We start from the raw sequence: 27,913 nt of genomic DNA, 5'->3' as shown, positions 1-27,913 counted from the left end.
TTAGGAAAGGCTAGATTGTGTAGGATAACAAGTTAACTCTTATATTTTTAAAAGGTTATTATATTCTGAAGTTTCATGCCCAACACTGGTCAATCGAACATTTTCCTGCACATAGTGCCCCAGGAACCCCAGGCTAAAAGACATTCTACCACCTTTTGTCCAAACCACCCAGAATATGTGGCCTCCCTGTTTGCTTTGGCCCAAAAGAGACAAGTGTCTCTTCAACTTAATTATCTGTTAGCCAGAACTAGGCATATGGCACCAATTCAACACCAAAGGAGGCAAGGAAAAAATACACACAGTATTTAGTGAGCACCAGTTCTCTAAGTCACAACTGAAAAGGTTTTATGATATAAAAGATTTAATTTTTAAGGAAGTAGTTATCTCGGGGTAACTTCATGGAATATTAAAAATATAACTTTGGGGGCCAGCACTGTAGTGTAGTGGGCTAAACCTCCACTTGCAGTGCCATCATTCCATATGGTAGCCAGTTCTAGTCTCAGCAGCTCCTCTTCTTATACAGCTCTCTGCTGTAGCCTGGGAGGGCAGTGAAAGATGGCCCAGAAGCTTAAGCACCTGCACCTGCACCCACATGGGAGACCCGGAGGAGGTTCCTAGCTCCTGGCTTCAGATCGGCTATTGCAACCATTTGCGGAGTGAGCCAGTAGATGGAAGACCTTTCTCTCTGTCTCTCCCTCTCTCTGTCTGTAACATTACCTCTCAAATAAATAAATAAATTTTTTAAAAAAATTACAAAAATTACAAAAATTCAAATTACAACATTTGAAGAAGTTTGTAATGGTTTTCATTTGAAATATTTAGACTGCTCAAAGTTTTAAATTTTTATAAGCATAGGTTTTGATGTTTAAAACTTGTTTTGAGGGAGAAAATGCCTTTGTTTAAAAGTAATTAAACTTATCACTAATTGTTCTTGTGCAGTATTAACAGCTCCATTAAACAGTAAACGTGGGGAGAAAGTCCATTTAGAAAATGTTAAAACTGCTTTTCCAGAAATGGTTGTAGCATATTTTCAATTAGTGTGTGTATGTTAATGTGTAATTGGTAGAACAAAGTTACATTTTTAAAAATGCTACCTGTATAAACCTTTCCTCTTCTCCCAAATACCGTGGGTTTTGTGCATAGTTTATTACAAATCTTGGATCTCACTGTTTGTGGGTTTTGTAGAAGTTGAGCATTTTTACGGTAGAGAAAATGTTACTTCTATGTAAGTACTCACTCCCTCCTGTCACCAAAAGTTAATTTTAATATCACAGTCTCTACATTGTGGTACATTATCCTGCTTCTTTGTAACAATCTGTAGTCTCTATGCCTTTTTGTATGACAGCTAGATACCCAACTGATGTTTAATTGGCAATTCTAGGAGGTACAGAACAAACTTAATTTTTGGAAATAGTTTTTTTTGCTGGGAGTTCAGTGAAGTCACCTGACTTACCTAAAGCGAACACGCTGGGTGTATTATAAATCTGGCTTTAGAGTTCAACCATCTAAGATCCTTTACAGGCATTAGTAACACTGAAAACTATATACATTTATTTTTGAGAAGTGTCTCAAGTTTCTAAATATTTTTAAAAGTCACAAATTAAGAAAGCCGTTATATTTTTTAATTGGAAAAAAAATCAATCCATGATGCTTATGCGGAAAATATAAATGCTATACAAGTGAACTAACCTATTTGATAACAAGGCCATATTAGAAAGTAGTTTGTATTTCCATTTCTGTTTCATACATGTAACAGGATTACATAAAGTAGAGACTAAATCAGAGTGTACCAATGTTATCACAGATTATAAGTGTAATAACAAAGGATAGTGTTTCTAAGATATTTTGAATATTAGGGCAGTTGTTGGTTTTCAATAGGTAGAAGGATACTTACGTTTTGACACTATATGATATCGGAAAAGGACTTTAAAACCAGTGTTTGTGTGCAACATGCATTGTATGTTCTGACTTTTCATCTACAGGTTAACATTTGAACATTACTTCAGTAATTGGACTTGTGCAGTTCAGAGGTCTTAGAAGGGAAGCTAGGACCCAATGTTTGGAGGGAACTCTGCTGTTACATTATATATACCTGTTTCGGTCCATAATTCAGTTTTAACTTGGACAAATTTATTCTAGTCAAGCCATAAGTGTCAACGTGTAAACTTGTTTTGATTAAAGAATTTTTCTATCAAAAAAAAAAAAAAAAATTACAAGTTTGCCACACATTGGTTGTATATATATATTCTTACTTGAGCTGTGCATATTATCCACATTGTGGTTGATAATGAGAATCCCTTCTATGCAAAACTTTGAGACATGGATTACATGACAGTAAAATAATTTAAAAGGCGACTTAGAAAAATTTTACATTACCTTGTGAACTGTATGTTTGCTTGGATATCCCTCAACCCAAGACTTTTAAAGTCAACTGCTTTATTTACTAAGAACTAATATTTATTAATTAACTTTTTTCCAGTGAAGAAAATGTCCAAGGATAATAAAGTAGATATACGATTTTTTTTTCATTTTCTCAGATAGGAAGAAAATTCAGTCCTGGCAGGGATTAATAATAGGCATTATCCTGATAATTAGAACCATGATCTAGGAAGATTAATCTAAAAGAGATACTTGTGTGCCAAATGGGTTGAAGACTGTAAGCAAAGAAAGAAGTTTAACTTTCCAAAAAGTCAGCAGTAAGGTAATGATGACTGTGTTCTGTTTCACAAAAGAAATATGCATGAATAGGAACCTTCTTTTTTTTTTTTTTTTTTTTTTTTTTTTTTTTTTTTTTTTTACTTGAAAGTTTCATGTTTTTATTTAGCTTTCTGACTCTGTGCTTGTGCCTTCAACACTTTCACAACAATTTTCTGCTCCTCGATAAGGAAAGCACGCTTGATCCTGTCACGGACACATTTAGCACACATGGAACCACCATAAGCCCTGCTGACGTGTTTTTTGGTTTTAGACAATCTCATCAGGACTTTAGGTCTCACAGCACGAACCCCACGAAGTCTGCCTGGGCACACCCCACATGCAGATTTGGGTGCCTTCCCAACCTTCTTAGTATAAAGGTAAACAATTCTGTTACCAGGAGTTCGGGACAGTCTGGTTTTGTTGGAGGCTGTATTGTAGGAGAGCCTCCGGCGGTACGTCAAACGCTGGACCATTGTGGCTGCCTCTAAGCACCGTCCCGGAAGAGCTGAATAGGAACCTTCTTTCAGACAGAAGCCAGGGACAACCCAGACTATAATTTCTAAACTTCTTTAGGACAGAAGTTACCATGCACAGATGATGTCTCAAAACCGCTGAATCTTCCAATTTTCCCTTCCAGTCCATCGGTGCCTTCCTTTAAGTCAGAAGAAATAAAAGTCAGCTTCTAGGGCTGACTATTGCCACAACCACAAGCCCTGACTCACACTATTGGTAAATTAGTAAACAGAGCAGAAGTAAAGTCAGAGGCATGGGATTTACTGAGCTGGATTATTTGCCTGAAATAACAAATCCTAGAGCTTAATTTAGAAGAGAACTTAACAATGTCAATCTTATTAAACGGAGCTTAACTGTCATTTTAAAAAGGAGTTTGGTAATATTTTCAAAAAACTACCATCTATGTAGTCTTCTCTATTCAAGATCACTTAAAGAGAAAAGCTTTAACTTGGAGAAAAGCCCTACTGTTAGGGTCTGTGGAACTGTTAATTTTTAGCATAGGCATCATCATTTGTAATGACTTTTGTCAAAAACAAAGGTTTAAAACATTCAAGCTTTCATTTATGCTTCCTGCAGTTTGGAGTAACTATTGGTTCTTTTTGGACTGTTTTTGTTTGTCTGTTTATTTAAATTTTTTTGAGTTGGCCTTGAAGTCAACATGCTCAAGGATTTGCAACACAGAAAGTAATTCAATGAAAGCAAGAGATTCTTGATTTTCTTTTAAGTCTGTAAGTTTTGCCCATTAAAAGTCTATATTCTGCCCAATAAAAATTAGAGGTAGGAATAAAATTGAAGAGCAAGCTCAATACAATACAGTTCTAACTCTATTTGTTATATTCAAAAAGGCTAGATCCCTTAACACTTTCTAAGACTTCAGACAAGATAGGAGGATAAAACCAAAGCCCTAGTCTCTTCTCCAGCCCTTTTTCTTAAACTTCCATTAGAAACAGGCAAATATAAATAAAATATTCCTTGTGCTTCCTGTACTTCACCTATGCCTTCCAAACAGGATAGGAAAGAATCTCAGGAATCTGTAATGAAATGCAGAGAAGGTTAGCTGTGCCAGAGAACTGAAGAAAAGCAAATCACAATCTCCATTTTCAAAATAAGAATGAAGTCAGATTTCACAAGCTCTACATAGATAATGAAAACATTTTCAAAGACATTAATAAACAGATAGTTTGTGAACTTAGAAAAAGGAAGTGATGGCTCACTTGAAGACATCATAGATGCACTAAGGACAAGTCATATGAGATGGAGTTCATTTTCATTTTTTGAAAACTAGACCAAGAAAAGGAGAATCCCATAGCTATTGGGCATTACATTCTATAAAATATGCTTTTTCAAAATCTCCATGAATATCAATGAAGAAGTGTACTCTGGATGCCACTGTAGTTGGGTGACTTACTTAGAATTGAAAGCTAAACTCCCCAGGCTCAGACTCCACACCCACCCTCGCTAGTTCCCTAGCAGTTTCCACAGGACTCATTGTCTTCTCTGATATATAAGTCATTGGCCAAGAGCTTCCATAGGGACCTCGACATCATGCATATCAAATTTGACAAGATGAAATTCAGTGGCTTGTCAATAATTCACTCCACAAAGACCTCAACAAATGAAATAATCAGTTATATCTTAAAACATGTATATCCAAAATAAAGTGTTGCTTTAATATTTCTCTCTTAAAAAGGAAGAAATCTTTAAGGTTTAACCCTTCTCTATCATATGTGTCTCTTAGTGTTTTCCAATATGTAGTTTATACCTTTATAGTTCTTTCTGTCTTAAACTTTTATATATAGTGAAATCTGAATATTTTTCCTTTGCATCTTTTCAGTGGTTTTATGTTTAGAATGACTCTTCTCAGCAAAAGTATAAAAACTCAGTTATTTTTGCTAGCATCTTATAGTTTATATGCTTATATTTAATTTTTAAACTATTTCTAATTAATCTTTATGTATGAAACTAGGCTTCAAATGCAGATATCTTTTATTGGCTAATCTACCTTTCCCTTTAATTTCTCAGACTTTTTTTTATCATCTCTTATGTTCCTTCTTCTCATAGGGTCTGCTTATTAATTATTTGGCTAAAATGACTTTAAAGCTTAATTTCAAAACAGGAGAAAGAGGCTGACCTGAGATAGGTAGGAGGAAAGAAAACATGATAGAAATATATGGTATGAGTCTACCAAATTTCACATTCTGTATTAAGATCAGCAAAAGGAGCTGTTTTCTTTTTTCCACACTTCCTCTTATTGTTCTTAAAGTTTAAAACCCATACTTTTGGGACTAGTGTTATGCTCTATGGATAAAGCTGCCACCTGCAACACCATCACATCACAAGGGCACCAGTTCATTTCCTGGCTGCTCCACTTCTGATCCAGCTCCCTGCTAGTGCACTGGGGAAAAACAGCAGAAGTTTTTGGGCCCCTGTCACCCAGGTGGGAGACCCAGAGGAAGCCCTAGTTCCTGACTTCAGCCTGGCCCAGCCCTGGATTTTGGGGTCATTTGGGGAATGAATCAGCAGATGGAAGATCTCTGTTTGTCTCTCTGTCTCTGTCTCTCTCTCTCTCTGTAACTCTTTCAAATAAATAAATATTTTTTTAAAAATCCTTACTTTTTTTTACCTTTTATTTAATGAATATAAGTTTCCAAAGTATGGCTTATGGATTACAATGGCTTCCCCCCCCATAACGTCCCTCCCACCCGCAACCCTCCCCTTTCCCACTCCCTCTCCCCTTCCATTCACATCAAGATTCATTTTCGATTCTCTTTATACACAGAAGATCAGTTTAGCATACATTAAGTAAAGATTTCAACAGTTTGCTCCCACACAGAAACATAAAGTGAAAAATAATAGATGAAAAATCCTTACTTTTAAAGCAAGTTAGAAAACTATCAGACTGGCAGCTATCACCATATAAGCGGAGGGCTGTCCAGTAGCCAGAAGAAACTATTAGTCCTGCCTAGGAGTTGTCCTACCACAACAATACACCCCCAGAGTAATAATGGTGGGAGCACTGCCATCAGTTGCTCAGATCATACTTGTATCCTAGTTCTGTCACATCTTGAGTGTGGCCTGGGAGTGGTTCTAAGAATCTATTTCCTCACCATAAAATGAGATAATGGAGTGCCTATTCCACCAGATCCTTGTAAGAATTAGATGAAGGGCCAGCTCTGTGGCATAGGAGGCAAAGCTACCACCTGCAGTGCCAGCATCCCAGATGGGCGCCGGTTCAAGTTCCAGCTGCTCCACTTCCAATCCAGCTCTCTGCTATGGCCTGGGAAAGCAGTACAAGATAGCCCAAGTCCTCAGGCCCCTGCATCCGCATGGGAGACCAGGAAGAAGCTCCTGGCTTCAGATCGGCGCTGCTCCGGCCATTGCAGCCATTTGGGGAGTGAGCCAATGAATGGAAGACCTCTCTCTCTCTGCCTCTCCTTCTCTCTTTATGTAACTCTGACTTTCAAATAAATAAATAAATAAAATCTTTGAAAAAAAAGAATTAGATGAAATAACCTATGATAGCATTTGACAATGTCAGCGCCTAGAAGGTAAGCCAGGAGAGAGGTTCCCTCTTTCTCTCCTGTCTTCCACAAGGAGCCCAGTGGTATGCAAGAGTGAACAGAGCAGTCAAAACAAGACTTTTACTAGAGGTGATAGCCACACAAGCATTTAGCCACCTTTTCCACTGATCTTTGCACCAACTTGATTTCTGTAGAAACTACCCAGAAGGTTTAAGAGAATAATAACAGGTCTGAGGCCGTCCTCCACTGTGATCTTTTCGAGTGGTTCTCTTACACTCTTCCTTTCTCCTGAAGTGTGGTTCAGTTGAGTAAGGGAAGTCACTGACTTCCTCATGATGACCCCCTTCGAGCATCACTAGCATGGACTACAGGGCAGTGAGGAAAATACACAGCACACAATGGCCTGGATAAAAACACACTGAGATCTATGCCTGTTCCACAGTCAAGGAACGGGGCTGCCACACAGGTAAATTACCCAGCTAAGGGTTGCTCAGATAATCTGGGAATGGCCCACTCATGAGGGAAATCACCATTCTCCCTACTTCCTCCTTCAGACAACCCGTGTGCTTTCATTCTGGTCCTGAGATGTTGGAGATGCAAGCTCTTCTTGCCTGGCTCCCAGACCACATTAAGGCTTCAAGTTAACCTTTATGAACCAAAATGGTTTTAGACTCTGCCTTAGAAATCTCTCCTAGACCTTTGCCCTGGAATCCAGCACACACCTTCTGATTCAAGTCCCTCAATCAGGGCCCAGTGTCTCCTGCTTGTCAAGTCTCTAGCGCCTACATTTCTTTTTTGGAGAATGGGTTAAGAGGAGAACAGGCTCTTTGGCTAGCTCTTCTCTCAACCCTAATAAAGTCATTCCACCCAGCATTGTAATTTTCCTCTGAAATTAATTAATCAGCTGATTGATGTATAAGCTGATAAAGGTGGAGAAATTGGTCTGTTTCTGTCTTTTCTGCTCATTGCAGTATCTTGAGAATACAGAATAGTGCCTGGCATCTAGTAAGCTGTTAACAGATATTATACTGAGCTAATGAATTCATTTCACTAAAAATTAACCCTTCCTTTCCATAACATCTCTTTTATCAGCAGTCATCCTTCAGTGAGAAGGTCTCCATCCCCATGCCTTGGTCAACTCAGCTACCTCAAGACCTTGAACATTATATTTTTATTTTAAAGAGAATCAACCCTTGGAAGAGCTGGGAGGGTACACATTTTTAAATACCTGGGCTTCATATTTACATATTTTATAAATAAATATATCTTATCAACTTTCTTTACTTTTAGTCTCCAAACATTTTGGATAGGAAGCAATACTTTGAGAAATGACATAGTCTGTTCTGCTTGTATAAACTCAGAGAGAGTGAATTTTTTTAATGTTTGTAAGTATATTCATTTAACTACAAGCAAGGGAAAAAGAGAGGAAGAATTTGAAACTAAGGATGGGCATTGTGGCACAGCAGGTTAAGCCAGTGCCTGGGGTGCCCACATCCCATATCAGAGTGTGGGTTCCAGTGTGGCTGGTCTGCTTCCAATCCAACTTTCTGCTGATGTACCTTGGAAGGCAGTGAATGATGGCCCAGGTATTTGGATCTCTGCTGCCTATAAAAGAGACCTGGATCAAGCCCCTGGCTCTTAGCTTCAGCCTGCCCTAGCCCTGGCTGTTGCAGACATTTGAGAAGTAAGCCAGCAGACGGAAGATCTCTCTGTCTCTTATTCTGTCACTCTGCCTTTCAAATAAATAAATCATCTCCTTAAAAAAAGTAATTTGAAGCTCTTAATTGGCTGTAAGTAGTGTCTGATGCTGTAACTCCACATTCAAGGTTATAACAATGACACTGCAGTAAGTTGTCTTTAAATTCCATTGAACTCAACAGTTACATCACATTTCACAATTCATCAAAAGCACCCGAACTTCAAGTATTAGTGTGTAATGTAGTAGCAACTAGATGCGCCTCACAAAATAGCTTGTTTAAATATCAATAGATAAAGCAAATAATGCAAAACACTGATTATATAATAGGTGCTCAATTCATTGTTGTTAATATTTTCTGTTTTTACTAAAGAGGTTATTTATATCTTAATGTACTATGCTTGCAACTCAAATTATAAAAGGTCATAATATGTTGTTTATATCTTTACAACCTGAGTAATAAGAACCTGGTCTCCTGTTTGCATTTTACCAAACCAAAGAATGATTTTGCACAATGTCCCCCAGTCAGGTTCCTTGAAATTCAGTCTGCTACCCATGTGTCAAATACAGTTGACCCAAGATGCAAGTAAGCATGCTTTTACTTTGTACAATGAAATAAAGTTCTGTTTTAAAATAAATAAGGTATTAATATATAAACATACATCTCAAAGGTGATTTCTAGCTAACAGTCTAAAAGAAAAGAAAGGAAATTCCAAACAGCAACACTTTGGTAGCTTTTTCATTAATACTTAATCATTAAATCTGAACTTGAGAGTGTTTATTTCAACACCAAATCTTGATAACTCTCTTAAATTCCATTAATTTAATTCCCTTCCTTGAAATTATGAGCAAGAGGCCAGTGTTCTGGCCTAGCAAGTGAAGCTACCACCTGCAACACCGGCATCCTACATGGGCGCCAGTTTGTGTCCCAGCTGCTCCGTTTCCAATTCAGCTCCCTGCTAATGTCCTGGGAAAAACAATGGAACATAGCCCAAGTATTTGGGCCTCTGCCACCCTCATGGGAGATCTAGAAGAAGTTCCTGACTCCTGGCTTCAGCATGGCCCAGCTCTGGCCATTGCAGCCATCTGGGAAGTGAACCAGCAGAGGGAAGCTCACTCTCTCCTCTCTCTCTCTCTCTCTCTCTCTCCCTCTGTAACTCTTTCAAATAAATAAATAAATCTTAAAAGCAGAAGAAGAAGAAACTATGATCAAAACAAGAATCTCAAGCCTCAAGAATTCTTGATATTTTTAGTCTTCAGATCTATTTTTAGTTTCTAGAGAAACCTCCATACTGTCCTCCAGTATGGCTGCCTAATATGCATTCTCAAAATTGTGTACGGGTTATCTTTTCTCCACATATGCACCAGCATTTGATATTTTTTGTCTTTTTGATAATAGTCATTCTAATCGGAATGAGAGGATACCTCACTATAGCTTGATTAGTATTTTCCCAATGGCTTGTGATGGTGAACATTTTCATGTATTTCTTGGCCATTTGTATTTCTTTTTCTGAGAAATGTCTACTCAGATCATTGGCCCACTTCTTAACTTAATTGTGTAGGGATTTGTTGCTGTTGTTCAGTTTCTTGAGTTCCATATATAATCTGTATATTAATCCTATGTCAGATGAACAGTTTGCAAATATTTTCTCCCCTTGTGCCAGTTGTCTCTTCACTCTGGACTGTTTCCTTTGCTGTGTAGAGGCTTCTTAGGATAAAATCCCATTTGCCTGGTTTCGCTTTTGTTTCCTGTGCATTTGGGGCCTTAGCCAAAATAATTTTTTGCATATGCCAAGATCTTGAAGTGCTTCCTCTATGCTTTCTTTGAGTATTTTCAGTTTTGGATTTCACTTTTAGGTCTTTGATCCATTTTAAGTTGACAGTAAGAAGCTGGGGATGGTGGGGTGAAGTTTTAATTTTCTGCATTATAGATATTAAGATCTCCCAGTAGGCCAGCACCGCGGCTCAATAGGCTAATCCTCTGCCTTGCGGCGCCGGCACACCAGGTTCTTGTCCCGGTCGGGGCACTGGATTCTGTCCCGGTTGCCCCTCTTCCAGGCCAGCTCTCTCCTGTGGCCCGGGAGTGCAGTGGAGGATGGCCCAAGTGCTTGGGCCCTGCACCTGCATGGAAGACCAGGAGAAGCACCTGGCTCCTGCCATCAGATCAGCGCGGTGCACCGGCGGCAGCACGCTGGCCGCGGCAGCCATTGGAGGGTGAACCAATGGTAAAGGAAGACCTTTCTCTCTGTCTCTCTCACTGTCCACTCTGCCTGTCAAAAAAAAAAAAAATATCCCAGCACAATTTATTAAACAGACTGCCCTTTCTCCAGTGTATGTTTGGTGTCTTTGTCAAAGATCAGTTGGCTGTAGGAAAATGGATTCATTTCTGGAGTGTCTGTTCCATTGATCTATGTGTCTGTTTTAATGCCAATGCCCTGTTGTTTTGGTTACAGTAGCTTTGTATTGTGTCTTGAAATCTAGCATTGTCATACCTCCAGTTTTGCTCTTTTTGTTCAAGATTGCTTTGGCTATTTGGAGTGTTTTGTGCTTACACATAAATTTTAGGATTGTTTTTGTATTTCTGTGAAGAATATCATTGGTATTTTGATAGGGATTCCATTGAATCTATAAACTGCTTTGTGCAGTATGAACATTTAAGTAATATTAATTCTTCCAATCTATAAATGTATAAGGTCTTTTTCATGTTTTGTGTATCTTCAATTCCTTTCAAGTATTTTATAATTTTTATGTAGTGGTCTTCATTATTTTTATTAAATTTATCCTAAGTTATATTTTTGTAGATATCATGAGTAAAAATGCTTTTAAGTTATCTTTCATGAAGTTTATTGTTAATATGTTAAAATGCTACTCATTATTGTGTCCTGCAACTTTACCAGATTTGTTTATCAATTCCAATAGCTTTTGTAGCATCTTTAGATTTCCCTATATATAGAATCATACCACCTGCAGAGATAATTTAACTTCCTCTTTCCTATTTGTATGCCTTTTATCTCTTTCTCCTGCTTAATTGCTCTGACCTCTTAGATCTTTTTGATGATGATTTTTTTTTCATTAACTTCTACTTTCAATTCTCTAGTTAACTCAAGGATAGTGTTTAATTTTTTTTATATCCCCTCTCTCTTCTCTGGTGGCAGAAGCACAACTTCCCATATCCCTGCACTAGGTATAGTCTAGTGGCTAAATCATAGTTGCTTCTAAGGATTCCTACAGAAATCATACCTCTGCAACTAATGGAGCTGTGCAGCCAGCCTTGGGATAATCTTGTCATCTCTCTAGGATTCAATGATCTCATTTCCAGAACTATGTGACCTCCAGAGCATATTGAAATTCTAAAATCTTCATGAGTCCTTGCCATCCCAAGTGTCATATATAAAAATGAATTTAAAAATGGTCAACTTTGAGGATGGCACTGTGACACAGTGGGTAAAGCTGCCATCTGCAACACTAGCATCCCATGTGGGTGCCACTTAAGAGTCCTGGCTGCTCCACTTCCAATCCAGTCCCCTACTAATGTGCCTAGGAAAGCAACAGAGGGTGGCATATGTCTTCAGCCCCTACATCCATGTGGGAGGCCTAGAGGAAGCTCCAGGCTCTGGGCTTCAGTCTGGCCCAGAATGGGCCACTGTGGCTGTTTAGGGACTAGGCCAGCAGATGGACAATTCTCTCTCTCTCTCTCTCTCACTCTCACTCTCACTCTCACTCTCACTCTGTCTTTCAAATAAATAAAACAGATCCTTTTTTAAAATAGTCAACTTTGAGATTCCAAGATGGCAGAAGAGGGAGGGAGCCTACTGCTCTAGGGTAGGGAAAAATAGTTTTTAAAAAGTAAAGAGAGCACAATCTCAGGGAAGAGTTAGGGAAAAAACTGCAGTGGAAACCCCACAAAGGAAAAGGAACACTGTGGCTCTACATGGAGGGTATGGATGCACAGCACAAGCACAGACACAACAAAAGACCCCAGCAGCCAGAACCTCAGCACCTACATTGGAGAGTGAGGTGAGACCAGACTGGGCACCCCAAGCCACTTGCAATATAGCAGCAGGAGAGTTTGGTGTGAGTTACACAGGGAGCCCTATGGGGAACAAGGTACCTGCCAACCTAGAGGGAAAAAAGAAGCACATTTCTCTCTCCCCACACCCCCGACAAAAGCACCCTGCAACTGGCTGGGGAGGGGGGCACGATTTTGGACATATGTAACAGCTGTGCCAGCAACCAGCCAAGAGGAGATGCCTGAGTCTGGCTGGAAGGATTGATAAGGGGGCTGGGCAACCATATAAGACTGTGAGGTGCCCCCCTTCCAATAATATCACAGATTCTGAGGTTCAAATTGCCTTGGCTGAGCACCTACAGGCAGCTGGCTCTGGAAGTGACTCCACCTCTCTGTGGACAGGACAAACTGGCAAGGTGGAGTGGATCCTTGGTTCCCCATGACTGTGGGAGCCATGTATGCTGAGACTGGAAACACTGTGGCTGCATGGGAGGGTTTAGGGTGTGGGTGGGTCCCTTAGCAGTCACTGGGGGCAGCATAGGCTCAGGGCTCCGATTGCCTGGTGTGGGTCAATGAGGAAGGATCCATGCTCACACGAAGGAATGCACAGATCCGATCCTTTGTGTGGTTCTTGTGGCAGCATGGAAGAATATTGTACTCACTTTGGTTGGTGCCTGTCATTGATCACCTTGGAAGAGAGGAGGTAAGGGTCAGACCATGCCAACAGAGCTCATCAAAACCCCCACTTTGATTAAAAAACAGAAAAGAAATTTACTATGCCCAACATGGGTATAACCACGGATACTTGCCCCACCCTGGAGCACTGAACAGAGCTCCCTAGCCACACCCAGAACACACCTCCAGGTATTCACTAAAAAAGCAGACACTCCATAAGCCACATAGCATAGCCCAAAGACAAAAGCCATCAAGGGAAAAAAAAATCCAACGAGTATCTCCACAAATGCCTAAAAATAAACACAGAAATTCAAGAAACAAGAATAAGGAAGACAATATGATGCCCCCAAAGACACACAACAACATCGCAATATTATAATATGAAGATGTAGAGGTTAATGAAATTCTAGAAATGGAATTCAAAAGATTAATCATAGATTTACTCAGAAGCAATCTGAAGCAAATCCATGAATTAAAGAAATCTATACATGACATGAATGAAAATTTCCCCATGAAATTTAGATTTTAAAGAGAAATAAAAATGAAATATTAGAAATTAAGAATTTGATAGATCAAATAAAAAATGCAATGGAAAGCCTTAATAACAGACATGATGAGGAAGAAGAATCTATGAGTTAGAAGACAAATTTATGGAAATGTTTACAGGTCAGATAAAAAAAGAAATTAGAAAAAATAAACACAGTGTTGGACACTTATGCAATACTATCAAACGACCAAACACACTATTCTAAAGGGATTACTGAAGGTGTGGAAAGAGAGAATGGATGAGAAGGCCTTTTTAGAGAAATAATTACAGAAAACCTCCCCAATATGGAGAAAGAAAGGAACATCCAAGTACAGGAAGTATGTAAAACTCCTAATTTTATGACTTTCATGACTAGAAATGACCTTCACCACAACTCATTGTAGTCAAACTCTCTACAGCAAAATAAATAAAGATTCTAAAATGTGCACAAGAGACATGCCAGATTACTTTCAGAACATCTCCAATTAGACTCATAGCTGACTTCTCATCAGAAACCCTACAGGCTAGAAGAGAATAGCAAGACACAGTCCAAGTCTTAAGAGAAAAAAAAATTTCAACCCAAAACACTGTTTTGTGCAAAGTTCTATTTATGAATGAAGGTAAAATAAAGATCTTCCACACACACACAAAAAAAAAAAAAAAAAAAAACAGAATTGAAAGAATTTGTCACCAATCATCCAACCTTACAAAAGATGCTTAAGGATTTGCTACAAACAAAACATAGTCAACCCTATGAAAGAATTTGAAGGGACAAAATATCCCAGTAAAAGCACAAAGGAAATACAAAGTAAACAATCGGAATATTTAGTGGAAAATGGCAGGGCCAAGTTGTTACTTATCAACAGTCACCTTAAATGTAAATGGCCTCAACTCTCCAATTAAAAGATACAGACTTGATGAATGAACTAAAAAACAAGACTCATCTATTTGCTTCCTACAAGAAACATATCTCATCAACAAAGATACCCTCTGAATGAAAGCAAAAGGATGGAAAATTATATTCCATGCTAACAGAAACCAAAAAAAAGCTGGTGTAGCCATCCTAATATCAACAAAATAGACTAACACAAAACTGTTAAAAGAGATGGAGAAGAGCATTATTTAATGATTAAGGGACCAATTCAATGGGAATATGTGAGTATAACAAATGTATATGCACCCAATTACAGGCTGCCTGGCTATTTAAAACAAATGTTAATGGATCTAAAAGTAGACATAGACTCCAATACAATAGTAATGGGGGCCGGCGCCGCGGCTCACTAGGCTAATCCTCCGCCTAGTGGCGCCGGCACACCGGGTTCTAGTCCCGGTCGGGGAGCTGGATTCTGTCCTGGTTGCCCCTCTTCCAGGCCAGCCCTCTGCTGTGGCCAGGGAGTGCAGTGGAGGATGGCCCAGGTGCTTGGGCCCTGCACCCCATGGGAGACCAGGAAAAGCACCTGGCTCCTGGCTCCTGCCATCGGATCAGTGCGGTGCGCCGGCTGCAGCGCGCCGGCCGCGGTGGCCATTGGAGGGTGAACCAATGGTAAAGGAAGACCTTTCTCTCTGTCTCTCTCTCTCACTGTCCACTCTGCCTGTCAAAAAAAAAATAGTAATGGGGAACTTCAATATCCCACTTTCAGAAATGGACAGATCAACCAGACAGAAAATCAGCAAGTAAACAACAGAGTTAATTGACACTATAGACCAAATGGACCTAACTGACATTTATAGAATTTTTCATCCTATAGTTGCAGAATACACCAATGCATGGAACATTTTCTAGGATAGACCACATGCTAGGCCATAAAGCAAGTCTCAGAAAATTCAAAAAGATCAAAATCATACCACTCATCTTCTCTTACCACAATGGAATGAAACTGGAAAACAACAACTCAAAAATCTCTAGATCATATGCAAACACATGGAAATTGAACAACATGCTACTGAATAAACAGTGGGTCTTAAAGAAATCAAAAGAGAAATCAAAAAACTTCTGGAAATGAATGAAGATGACAATCCAACATATCAAAACATACAGATACAGCAAAGGTAGTGTCAAGAGGGAAGTTTATAGCAATTGATGAAATATAGCAATCAAGAAATTGGAATGTCACCAAATAAATGAGCTATCAATGCATCTCAGGGACCTAGAAAAATAACCAACTAAACCCAAAAATAGTGGGAGAATAAAATAAAAATTAGAGAAGAAACAAATTTGTTTTTTAACTTTTATTTAATGAATATAAATTTCCAAAGCACAGCTTATGGATTATGATGGCTTTCCCCACCCCCATAACTTCCCTCCCACCTGCAATCCTCCCATCTCTCACTACCTCTCCCCTTTCATTCACATCAAGATTCATTTTCAATTCTCTTTATATACAGAAGATCAGTTTAGTATATATTAAGTAAAGATTTCAACAGTTTGTACCCACACAAAAACACAAAGTGAACAATACTGTTTGAGTACTAGTTATAGCATTAAATCTCAATGTACAGCACACTAAGGACAGAGATCCTACATGAGGAGTAAGTGCACAGTGACTCCTGTTGTTGACTTAACAAATTGACACTCTTGTTGATGGTGTCAGTAATCACCCTAGGCTCTTGTCATGAGTTGCCAAGGCTATGGAAGCCTTTTGAGTTCACCGACTCTGATCATATTTAGACAAGATCATAGTCAAAGTGGAAGTTCTCTCCTCCCTTCAGAGAAAGGTACCTCCTTCCTTGATGACCTGTTCTTTCCACTGGGATCTCACTCGCAGAGATCTTTCATTTAGATCATTTTTTTTTTTTTTTTGCCAGAGTACCTTGGCTTTCCATGCCTGAAATACTCTCATGGGCTTTTCAGCCAGATCCGCATGCCTTAAGGGCTGATTCTGAGGCCAGAGGACTGAAGAAACAAAATTTAAACAAAAAAAAAATGAAAAATTCAGTGGAATGGTAAGTTGGTTTTTTTTTTTTTTTGAAAAAATAAACAAAATAGATACACCATTGGCCCAACTAACCAAAAAAGGGGGAAGCAGACCCCAAATCAATAAAATCAGAGATGAAAAAGGAAACATAACAAGATTCCACGGATAAAAATAACCATCAGAAATTACCACAAAGAGCAGTATGCCAACAAATTGGAAAACACAGAAGAAATGGATACATTCTTGGGCACGACAATCTACCAAAATTGAACCATGAAGACACAGAAAACCTAAACAGACCAATAACCAAGACAGAACTCAAATCAGTAATAAAGACCCTCCCAAAAAAGAGAAGCCCAGAACTGGACAGCTTTACTGCCAAACTCTACCAGACATTTAAAGAACTAATTCCAGTTCTTCTCAAGCTATACAAAACAATTGAAATGAAAGGAATCTTCTAAAACTCCTTCCATGAAGCCAGTATCACCCTAATCCCTAAACCTGAGAAAGAAACAAGAGAAAGATAATTACAACTGATTTCCCTGATGAACATAGATGCAAAAATCCTCAAGAAAATACTAGCCAATAAAATCCAATAACACATCAGAAAGATCATTCACTTGTACCAAATAGGATTTAGTTCTGGTATGCAGGGATGGTTTAACATTTCCAAATCAATGTGATATATCACATTAACAAGCTGAAGAACAAAAACCGTATGTTTATCTCAATAGATGCAGAGAAAGCATTTGATAAAATACAACATCCTTGGGGCCGGCACCATGGCTCACTTGGTTAATCCTCCGCCTGCGGTGCCCACATCCCATATGGGCACCAGGTTCTAGTCCCAGTGGCTCCTTTTCCAGTCTAGCTCTCTGCTGTGGCCCAGGAGTACAGTGGAGGATGGCCCAAGTGCTTGGGCCCTGAACCCGCAGGGAGACCAGGAGGAAGCACCTGGCTCCTGGCTTCGGATCGGCGTAGCTCCAGCCATAGTGGCCATTTAGTTGGTGAACCAACGGAAGAAAGACCTTTCTCTCTGTCTCTTTCTCTCACTGTCTAACTCTATCTGTCAAATAAATAAATAAATAATATATTTAAAAATAAAATACAACATCCTTTCATGATGAAAACCTTAAGCAAATTGGGTATAAAAGGGACATTCCTCAACATAATCAAGACAATTTATGACAAACCCACAGTCAGCATCTTACTGAATGTTTAAACATTGGAGGCCTTCCCATTAAGATCCAGAACCAGACAAGGATGCCCACTCTCACCATCACTATTCAACATAGTTCTGGAAGTTTTAGCCAGAGCCATTAGGCAAGAAGGGGAAATCAAAGAGATACAATTTGGGAAGGAAAAAATCAGATTATACCTATTTGCAAATGACATAATTTTATATATAGGGTTTCCAAAATACTCCATTGAGAGACTATTGGAACTCATAAAACAATTTGGTAACATGGGTAACTCTGCAAGACATTGACATAGGCAAAGACTTCTTGGGAAAAACCCCAGAAGCACAGGCAATGAAAGCCACAACTAACAAATGAGATTACATAAAACTGAGATGCTTCTGCACTGCAAAAGAAATAGCAAAATGAAGAGGCAGCCAACAGAATGGGAGAAAATATTTGCAAACTGTGCAACTCACAAAAGATTAATATCCAGAATATAGAGATCTCAAGAAACTCAACAACAGCAAATCAAGCAATCCAGTTAAGAAATGGGCAAAGGACTCCAACAGGCATTTTTCAAGAGAGGAAATTCAAATGGCCAACAGACACCTGAGAAATGATCGGGATCACTAGTAGTCAGGGAAATGGTAAGGTTTCATCTCTCCCCCATTAGAACGGCTTTCATACAGAAATCAACAAACAACAAATGTTGGTGAGGATGTGGGGAAAGGTGCATTAATCCACTGTTACATGTGGCAATGTAAACTGGTACAGCCACTATCAAAGACAGTATGGAGTTATCTCATAAATCTAAATATAGACCTATAATATGATCCACCCATCCCATTCCTGGGAATTTCCCACAGGAAATGAAATCAGGATATGACAGAGTTATCCACACCCCCATGTTCACTACAGCTCAATTCACAATATCTAAGATATGCAATCAACCCAGATGTCCATCAACTGAAGACTGGATAAAGAAATTATCATACATATATACACAATGGAATACTATACAGTGGTCAAAACAAATGAAGCCCTGTCATTTGCAATAAAATTGATGCAACTTGAAAACATTATACTTAGTGAAATAAGCAGCTCCAATGTTCTCCCTGATCTGTGGTAACTAACAGAGTACCTAAAAGATAAACTATAGAAGTGAAATTGACACTTTGAGATGTGAAGATTTTCAATAGTCCTTGTCTCAACTGTTGAGAACAGGTTTTTTTCTTTTTTTTTTACTTTATTATCTTTATTTTTAATAAATGTAAGCCTTGCTAATGGCCCAACAAAGAATGTAAACTATAGATACAGTATATCTATAATGCAAACTCTGTGAAGACTGGAAGAGGATTTGAAAACTCAGTACTTCTGACATATTGATACATTGACAATCATGATATGTGGAATGATTGTCACCCTTGATCTCCTGGAAGTGCCACGTTGCATAAAACAGATCTAACTTACTCTTTAAAGTTTCAAGCACATTAACTACTAGTCTAGTAGGAGTTTTTTTTTTTTAACTTTTATTTAATGAATATAAATTTTCAAAGTACGACTTATGGATTACAGTGGCTTCCCCCCCCCATACCGTCCCTCCCACCCGCAACCCTCCTCTTTCCCACTCCCTCTCCCCTTCCATTCACATCCAGATTCATTTTCGATTCTCTTAATATACAGAAGATCAGCTTAGTATACGTTAAGTATGGATTTCAACAGTTTGCTCCCACACAGAAACATAAAGTGAAAAATAATAGATGATTTTTTAAATGATGATGAAATCAGATCAGACCTATTGTCATGTTTAATCCCAGTGAGAGTCAAGTTGGGAATTGATAATTTCTTTTTTTTTTTTTTACAGAAGATCAGTTTAGTATACATTATGTAAAGATTTCAACAGTTTGCACCCCCATAGAAACACAAAGTGAAATATACTGTTTGAGTACTCGTTATAGCATTAAATCTCAATGTACAGCACATTAAGGACAGAGATCCTACATGAGGAGTAAGTGCACAGTGACTCCTGTTGTTGACTTTACAAATTGACACTCCTGTCTATGGCATCAGTAATCTCCCTATGCTCCAGTCATGAGTTTCCAAGGCTATGGAAGCCCTCTGAGTTCTCCGACTCTTATCTTGTTTAGACAAGGTCATAGTCAAAGTGGAGGTTCTCTCCTCCCTTCAGAGAAAGGTACCTCCTTCTTTGAAGACCTGAGAACAGGTTTTTTTCCATACCATTTGTTGAACTCTTTACTTAGTATAGAGTTAATCTTATGTGTATAAAGTTAATTGAAAGTAGGTCTCAGAACAAAATAAGAATGAGAATAGGAAAGGGAGGAAGAAGAAGGGTGGGAAGGTGGGTATGGTGGAAAGAATCACTATGTTCCTGAAGTTGTATTGATGAAATGTATGAATTTTGTACATCTTAAATACAAGGTTTCTGGGGGAAAATGTAAAAACAAGCAAAATAATATAAAACTGATTGTAGCTGCTTAGCTTTTCACTGGTCTATCATGCAACTAGCATGGAATTCTCCGAGCTATGACTACACACAAACTAACTTCAGGAGTAGGCACAGAGTGGAAGAAATAATTCTCATGGTACACAGCAGTACTGAATTCCCACCCCCCAGCAAGAACAAGAACTGGATAAGAAAATACAAATGTCTGTTGTTTGGTGAAGAGTTTACTCCACTCAAAAAAGCACATGTGGAAACCGTGGGAAATGAAAGTACCCTGCCAACCCCAGCTGGAGCCTACTTAACCTCTCCTAGACACTTCCTCCTATAGGTTCTGGAGTTCCCCAGGCATGTCTTCTTCATAAGTCACTGCTTCCTGTCTATCATTACCTAAATGTTTTACATCAGAGAAGGCCAAGTGCCTTGAGGCAAGGAATCTCCAAAATTGAGTTGTGGTTAATTAGCTACAGAGTATATGTGACCATGCATTTCAGGTTCCTGGATTACAAAGACAGAGGGGTGATTAATTCAGTTCAGTCTGATATGTATTTCTTAAGCAGCTACTGTGTCCAAGAATATAATAGAACCCAAGACACTTAGTAAGTACTGAGAAGGATTCACAGCACTAGTAAGGCACACCATCACTGCATCACATCTTTGTGCAGTATATATAATAAATTCCTATATTTAATATCTATTTCTCATTTTCTTCTGCAATATCTACTGTCATTTCTTTCTAAAGAGACTTGGTCATTAACAATTACTGCCATAACAATCTTTCCTCTGAACTAAAAAATAACAATTAGAATTTATTGAGTGCTTACTATGCCAGGAGTTATAGCAAGTGTTATATGCAAAATGTATTCATACTTGGGAGCCTCACAACAGCCTTCTGAGATTTATACTCTTTGTTGTTGCTGTTATAGGTGTAATTCACAGATAATTAACACATATACTTACAGTATGCCATTTAATAACTTTTGATGACATATACCCTTGTGAAACCGTCACCACAATCCAGATAATAAACATATCTATCACCCCTCAAAAGTTTCTTCCTGATCTTTGATAATCCTTCCCTTCAGGTCACCCTGTTCTGTACCTCCTCTCCATTACCAAGCAAATACTATGCTGTCATCACGGATAGTTTTCTGGAATTTTTAGAAATGGAATAATGTATATAGAATTTTTTCTGGTGTCCTTATTCAGTATAATTATTCTAAGAGTTTTCCATGTTGTGTCTATCTATCAACAGGTTGAGTTCTTATTTGTTAGTAGCATCCCATTGTATGGGTATACCATACCCATAATTCATTCACCTGTGATATTTGGCTTATTTCTGAGCCTTGCCTATTATACCTAAAGCTGCTACAGACATTCAAATACAAGATTTTGGATAAGGATAACTTTCATTTCTCTTAAATAAATATCTAGGGCTAGAATAAGTGGGTTGCTTGTAGATGTATAATAAACATTTTAAAAACTATAGTAATTACCACAAAATGAGCTGCTTAAATCAAGACAAACATTTCTTACAGTTCTATAGGTCAAAGGCTAAAGTTAAAATATTGAGCAGGCTGTGTTCTTTCTGGAAGCTTCAGAGGAGAGTCCCTTTCACTCCTTTAACTTCCAGGCTACCTGCAATCCTTGGCTCATGAACTCTTCCTCAGGCTTGCTTCTATTATCACATCTCCTGTATGGACTCCGAACTTCCTCCATAGGAAGGGCCCTAAAGATTGTATTTGGTGTCACTTGAATAACCAGGATTAACTCCTGTTTTTCCAAGATCTTTCACTTAATCACATGTGTATATATTACTATGAAACTAGTAGGTTCCAGGGATTAGGATGCACATATCTTCGAGAAGCTATTATTCAACCTATCCCATTGTCTTGCAGGGAGTTTATAATGTTTTATCTTCCTTTCAGCAGTCTGCTCATGCACATCCTCCCTAACATTTGTTATGGTCAGTGACTTTAATTTGTGTTTCTGAGATAATGAATTTACTGAATATCTTCTTAGGATTCATTTGCCTTCTATATGTCTTATTGGTGCAGAGCCAGTTCAAATATTTTTACTGTATTTTAATCAGGTTTTGTGTTTGTAATGGATTTTGAAAGCACTTCACATATTCTCAGTACAGTTTTAGTTTACAAATATTTTTTGCTTAATTGTGGTTTACTTATTCTCTTAAAAGTGTCTTTCAAAAAAATTTATGTTGATTAAGTCAGATTTTTTTCTCTTATAGATTGGGCATTTGGGACCATGTTTAGAAATTCTCTGCCTAGGACACACACAAAAAATTAAAAAGCTATTCCTTGCTCAAACATTAGAAGAATCAATATCCTCTAAAGTAATCTACAGAGTCAATGCAATTCCTATCAAAATACCAACAACATTCTTTACAGAATTAGAAAAAAAATCCTAAAATTCATATGGAATCCAAAAAGACCCAGAATAGTCAAAGCAATCCTGAGGGGAAAAATATCAAGTGAGAGGCATCATAATACTAGACTTTAAAGCTTACTGCTGACGCCGCAGCTCACTAGGCTAATCCTCCGCCTTGCGGCGCCGGCACACCGGGTTCTAGTCCCGGTCGGGGCACCAGATTCTGTCCCGGCTGCCCCTCTTCCAGGCCAGCTCTCTGCTGTGGCCAGGGAGTGCAGTGGAGGATGGCCCAAGTGCTTGGGCCCTGCACCCCATGGGAGACCAGGAGAAGCACCTGGCTCCTGCCATCGGATCAGCGCGGTGCGCCAGCCGCAGCGTGTCACTCCCCTATTCGCGGAGGAAGGACACACTGGACCCTGCGCTGTTCTTTTGTCTGCTCAGCCCTTCCCAGGTTTGCTGCCAGCCCCTCCACCTCCATGGAGGGGCAGCACCCCCTGCCACTTTCCCCGCTTCCGCGGAGGAGCAGCACACCACTGGCCGGCTCTCTTGGGGGCTGCTCAGATGTTCCTCAGGTGTTCCCCTCAGATGTTCCTGGTGCATGTTGTCTCTCTCCTCCTTTATAGTCCTCTTCCACCAATCCCAACTCTGCTGCCCACACACTGAGCACGCTGCTCTCCTCCAATCAGGAGCAGGATCAGCTCCTGCAGCTTATCAAACTGATGAGGCAGCTGCATAGAGGTTGTTTGGTCTCTCTCTCAGCGCCATATTGTGGGAGAGCAGATGCATAGAATAAGTCTTAATTCCAGTAACTTAGTCTAGTCTCAGTTGCTCCCCACAGCAGCGACCATTGGAGGGTGAACCAACGGCAAAAGGAAGACCTTTCTCTCTGTCTCTCTCTCTCTCACTGTCCACTCTGCCTGTCAAAAATAAATAAATAAATAAAATAAAAAAAATAAAAATAAAATAATAAAGCTTACTGCAAAGCTATAGTAATTAAACAGTATAGTACTGGCATAAAAACCAACACAGAGATCAAAGAAATAGAATAGAGAACCCAGAAATTAATCCACATACACAGAGCTAATTGCTTTTTGACAAGTACCCAGACCATTCATTGGAATAAGGATTCATACTTCTCACCTTAAACAAAAATCAAATCAGCTTGGATCAAAGACCTAAATTTAATACCTGAAACTATGAATTTGCTGAAAAAAAAAATGTAGTAGAAATATTGTAAGACACTGGTGTAGGTGACAACTTCTTGGGTAAGATCACCAAGCAAAAGAAAATAAAACTAAAAAATGGAATTATATCAAACTCAGAAGTTTCTGCACAGCAAAGTAAGCAATCAATAGAGAAAAAAATATTTTCAAGCTATGTGACAAAGTACTAATCTCCATAATATATATGCAACATAAAAGCTCAACAATAAGAAAACAAGCAATCCACTAAGGCAAATGACCTTAATAGACAGTTGTCAAAAGAAGAAATACAAATGGTCAACAAGTATTTGAAAAAAATGCCCGACATCAAAAATCATCAGGGAAATATAAATCGAAGCCATCATGAGATATCATAAAGAGACATCACCTCATCCCTGCCAGAATGGCTAAAATCCAAAACAGAGAGAGTAACAAAAGCTGGAGAGATTGTGCAGAAAGGGGAACACTTATACATTGTTGGTAGGAATGTAAATTAGTGCAGCCACTCTGGAAAACAGTATACAGATTTCCTAAAAACCTAGAAGTAGACATGCCATATGATCCAGCAATCCCACTACTGTATGTATCCCAAAGGAAAGGAGCACTTTAGCACTTTCTGCATTTTACACCACTTTACACTTTGTAGCACTGGCCATAACAGCCCAAATATGAAATCAACCAAGGTGCCCATCATCAGGTGAATGGATAAAGAAAACATGGCATATATTATTCAGCTGTAAAAAAGAATGAAATTCAGGGCCAGCACTGTGGCACAGCAGGTTAAAGCCCCGGCCTGCTATGCTGGCATCCCATATGGGCACTGGTTCGAGTCTCGGCTGCTCCACTTCCAATCCAGCTCTCTGCTGTGACCTGGGAAAGCAGCAGAAGACGGCCCAAGTTCTTGGACCCCTCATCCATGTGGGAGACCCAAAGAAGTTCCTGACTCGTGGCTTCAGATTGTCTCAGCTCTGGCCATTGTGGCTACTTAGGGAGTAGACTAGAGCAGGGAAGACCTCTCTTTCTCTCTGCTTCTGCCTCTCTCTAACTCTGCCTTTCAAATGAATAAATAAATCTTTATTTAAAAAAATGAAATTCTACTATTTTTGTAAAAAGGATATAACTAGAGGAGGACATCATAAGGAGTGAAATAAGCCAGACAGAGAAAGATATGTCTTTTTTTTTTTTTTTTTTTTGGATGTGGGCAACTTTCACTTTAATTGCAAAAGCTTTCATTTACAGTAAAATAATTAACACAAAATTTGCCACCTTTGAATACAGAAAATATAAAATCCTTTGCAATTTATATAGCAGAGATAAGGGTCTTCCACGGAGAGCACAACTCCCCTTACTTTCCTAAAGACTGTCTGATGTTTTCAAAGATGGGGAGGCATACTGAGGCCGGTGCCGCAGCTCAATAGGCTAATCCTCCACCTAGCGGCGCCGGCACACTGGGTTCTAGTCCCGGTCGGGGCGCTGGATTCTGTCCCGGTTGCCCCTATTCCAGGCCAGCTCTCTGCTGTGGCCAGGGAGTGCAGTGGAAGATGGCCCAAGTGCTTGGGCCCTGCACCCCATGGGAGACCAGGAGAAGCACCTGGCTCCTGCCTTCAGATCAGCGCGGTGCGCCGGCTGCAGCGCGCCAGCTGTGGCGGCCATTGGAGGATGAACCAACGGCAAAAGGAAGACCTTTATCTCTGTCTCTCTCTCTCACTATCCACTCTGCCTGTCAAATAATAAAAATAAAATAAATAAATAAATAAAAAGATGGGGAGGCATACTGAGAAAATCACACTACTAGGAGGAACCTTGTGGGGAGGAAGAAGGAAAAGCCTTTATCCATAATGCTAGGTAAATACACAGCAGTCATCCCCTTGATAAAGCGAGCAAGTAGATATTCTCTTTGGGTTAGGCTAGGGTAGAGCACTGAGGAAAAGGGGGACACCAACACCCATGCAGTGCCAAATAAATCAGTTCCACCCCCTAGTATATTCTCCCTTATATGTAGGAGCTAAAATTACAAAAGAAAACAAAATAAAAAGACAAACAAAAAGAAATGTCTGTATTTATCAGTATTTCAGCGAATACAGTATTGTCAAAGTTTGTTTTAGACTTTGTCAAACCAATGGTTAAGTATGTCACACTACTTTAACGGTCTGTGATACTCTAAAATTTACTGTATATGCGTGAAATAGTCTTCTTTCCATTCAACTATTGTTTATAGTCCTTGCCTATATTCCCACTAAACTAGGCTGTGTTTGCTTTTTGCCTATTGAACTCTTATTCTGTGGAGAATTAAGCCCCTGACTGTAATGGAAATTAAAAATAAGTTATCTCAGAAACAGGAAGGAAGGAGGGAAAGAAGGAAGGAACGAAAGAAGGAAATAAGGGAAGGACAGAAAGAGAAATGGAAGAGAAGGTGAGAGGAAAGGAAAATCATTATATTCTTAGAATTATATCTCTGAGCTATATTAAATGTTACAAACTATACGAGTAAAAATAAATTTTAAAAAATTTAAAGAAAACTTCTTTGCCTAACCTAGAATCAGAAAGATTTTATTTTCATTTTCTTCCAAAAGTTTTATAGTTTTAGTTCTAACAGGTCTATGGTGCATTTTGAATCAGGCTTTATGTATAACGTGAGATATAAATCAAAGTTCTTTGTTTTGCCTATGTATATTTAATTGTCCTAGAACCCTCTGATGAAAAGCCCATCGTTTCTCCACTGATTTGTGTTTTTATCTTTTGTAACATCATCTATTTTATCTTAATTTCTGATGAGACTTAATCAGCATTGGCTTACACTAGTATAGCTTTCAGTGTTTCCAACGGTTGAACACTTAATGGTCTGGAAAGTAGTACTTGAGAAATTAGCATAAAATAACTCAATAATCCTTTTGTAGTCCTTAGTATGCTCAATTATTTTATCTTCTAAAATGCCTGTTTACAAATAAGACATTCAGGCACTATTACTAAGTGTTTTGTTTAATAATTTTAAAGACACTGCCAGCACATATGAGTGCTGGTTCAAGTCCTGGCGGCTCCACTTCCAATTAAGCACTCTGCTATGGCCTGGGAGAGCAGCAGAAGATGGGCCAAGTCTTTGGGCACCTGCACCCATGCGGGAGACCCAGAGGAGGCTCCTGGCTCCTGGCTTCATGGATCGGCGCAGCTCTAGACATTGCAGCACACTGGCAAGTGAATCAGCTCATGGAAATCTCTCTTTCTCTGCCTCTCCTTCTCTCTCTGTATAATCTGGCTTTCAAATAAATAAATAAATCTTTTTAAAAATAATAATTTTAAAGATTGAAATACTTTTCTGCTGGTTGTTATTGTTTTGATTTGGTGGTGGATAGCACAAATCTCCTCTATGAGGAAGTCTCCTGAAGAGCATTCTGTTGAGTTGACCTCCGTCTCTTGCTTCTGCACCTTCATCACAGCCTGTTGATAGTCTGTCCATTCTCAAAACAAAGCAATCACAACAGAAAACCAAAAAGGATAAGGGGCACCTTCTTCCTTCGTTAAAATGTTGCCCTACAATCCTAGTTCTTCTCATCCGCAAGCTTCTTTTTTTTTAGAAAACTTTTATTTAATAAATATAAATTTCATAAGTACAACTTTTGGATTATAGTAGTTTTTGCCCCCCATAACCTCCCTCCCACCCACAAACCATCCCCTCTCCTACTCCCTCTCCCATCCCATTCTGCACTAAGATTCATTTTTAATTATCTTTATATACAGAAGATCAACTTAGTCTATACTAAGTAAAGATTTCAACAGATTGGACCCAAACAGACACACAAAGTATAAAGAATTGCTTTAATACTAGTTTTACCGTAAGTTCTCATAGTACAACACATAAAGGACAGAGCTCCTACATGGGGAACAAGTGCACAGTGACTCCGGTTGTTGATTTAACAATTGACACTTTTATTTATGACATCATCAATCACCCGAGGCTCTTGTCATGAGCTGCCAAGGCTATGGAAGCCTCTTGAGTTCAACAATTCCTTCCTTACTTAGACAAGGCCATAATCAAAGTGGAAGTTCTCTCCTCCCTTCAGAGAAAGATACCTCCTTCTTTGATGGCCCCTTCTTTTCATTGGAACCTCACTCACAGAGATCTTTCATTTAG

At 39.0% G+C, this 27,913-nt stretch overlaps 1 protein-coding gene and 1 long non-coding RNA gene across 2 annotated transcripts; both read right to left on the bottom strand.

Moving 5' to 3' along the window:
- Positions 1-860: 860 nt before the first annotated feature.
- Positions 861-26,785, bottom strand: LOC138849269 (uncharacterized). The gene is made up of 2 exons (XR_011387831.1): positions 3,215-26,785; positions 861-2,752 (listed from the first exon to the last, which is right to left on the bottom strand). It is a non-coding gene; the product is annotated as an uncharacterized lncRNA (long non-coding RNA).
- Positions 2,814-3,226, bottom strand: LOC127489420 (large ribosomal subunit protein eL34). Its single transcript, XM_070072023.1, has one exon. The coding sequence runs from the start codon at positions 3,168-3,170 to the stop codon at positions 2,817-2,819; it is 354 nt and encodes a 117-aa protein (XP_069928124.1). The 5' UTR covers positions 3,171-3,226; the 3' UTR covers positions 2,814-2,816.
- Positions 26,786-27,913: the final 1,128 nt, after the last annotated feature.

Source organism: Oryctolagus cuniculus, chromosome 4 (assembly GCF_964237555.1).
Source record: "Oryctolagus cuniculus chromosome 4, mOryCun1.1, whole genome shotgun sequence".
In the NCBI taxonomy this organism is placed as follows: domain Eukaryota; kingdom Metazoa; phylum Chordata; class Mammalia; order Lagomorpha; family Leporidae; genus Oryctolagus; species Oryctolagus cuniculus.
Note: the sequence above shows the minus strand (reverse complement) of the source record. Positions and strands in the feature narration are given on the sequence as shown.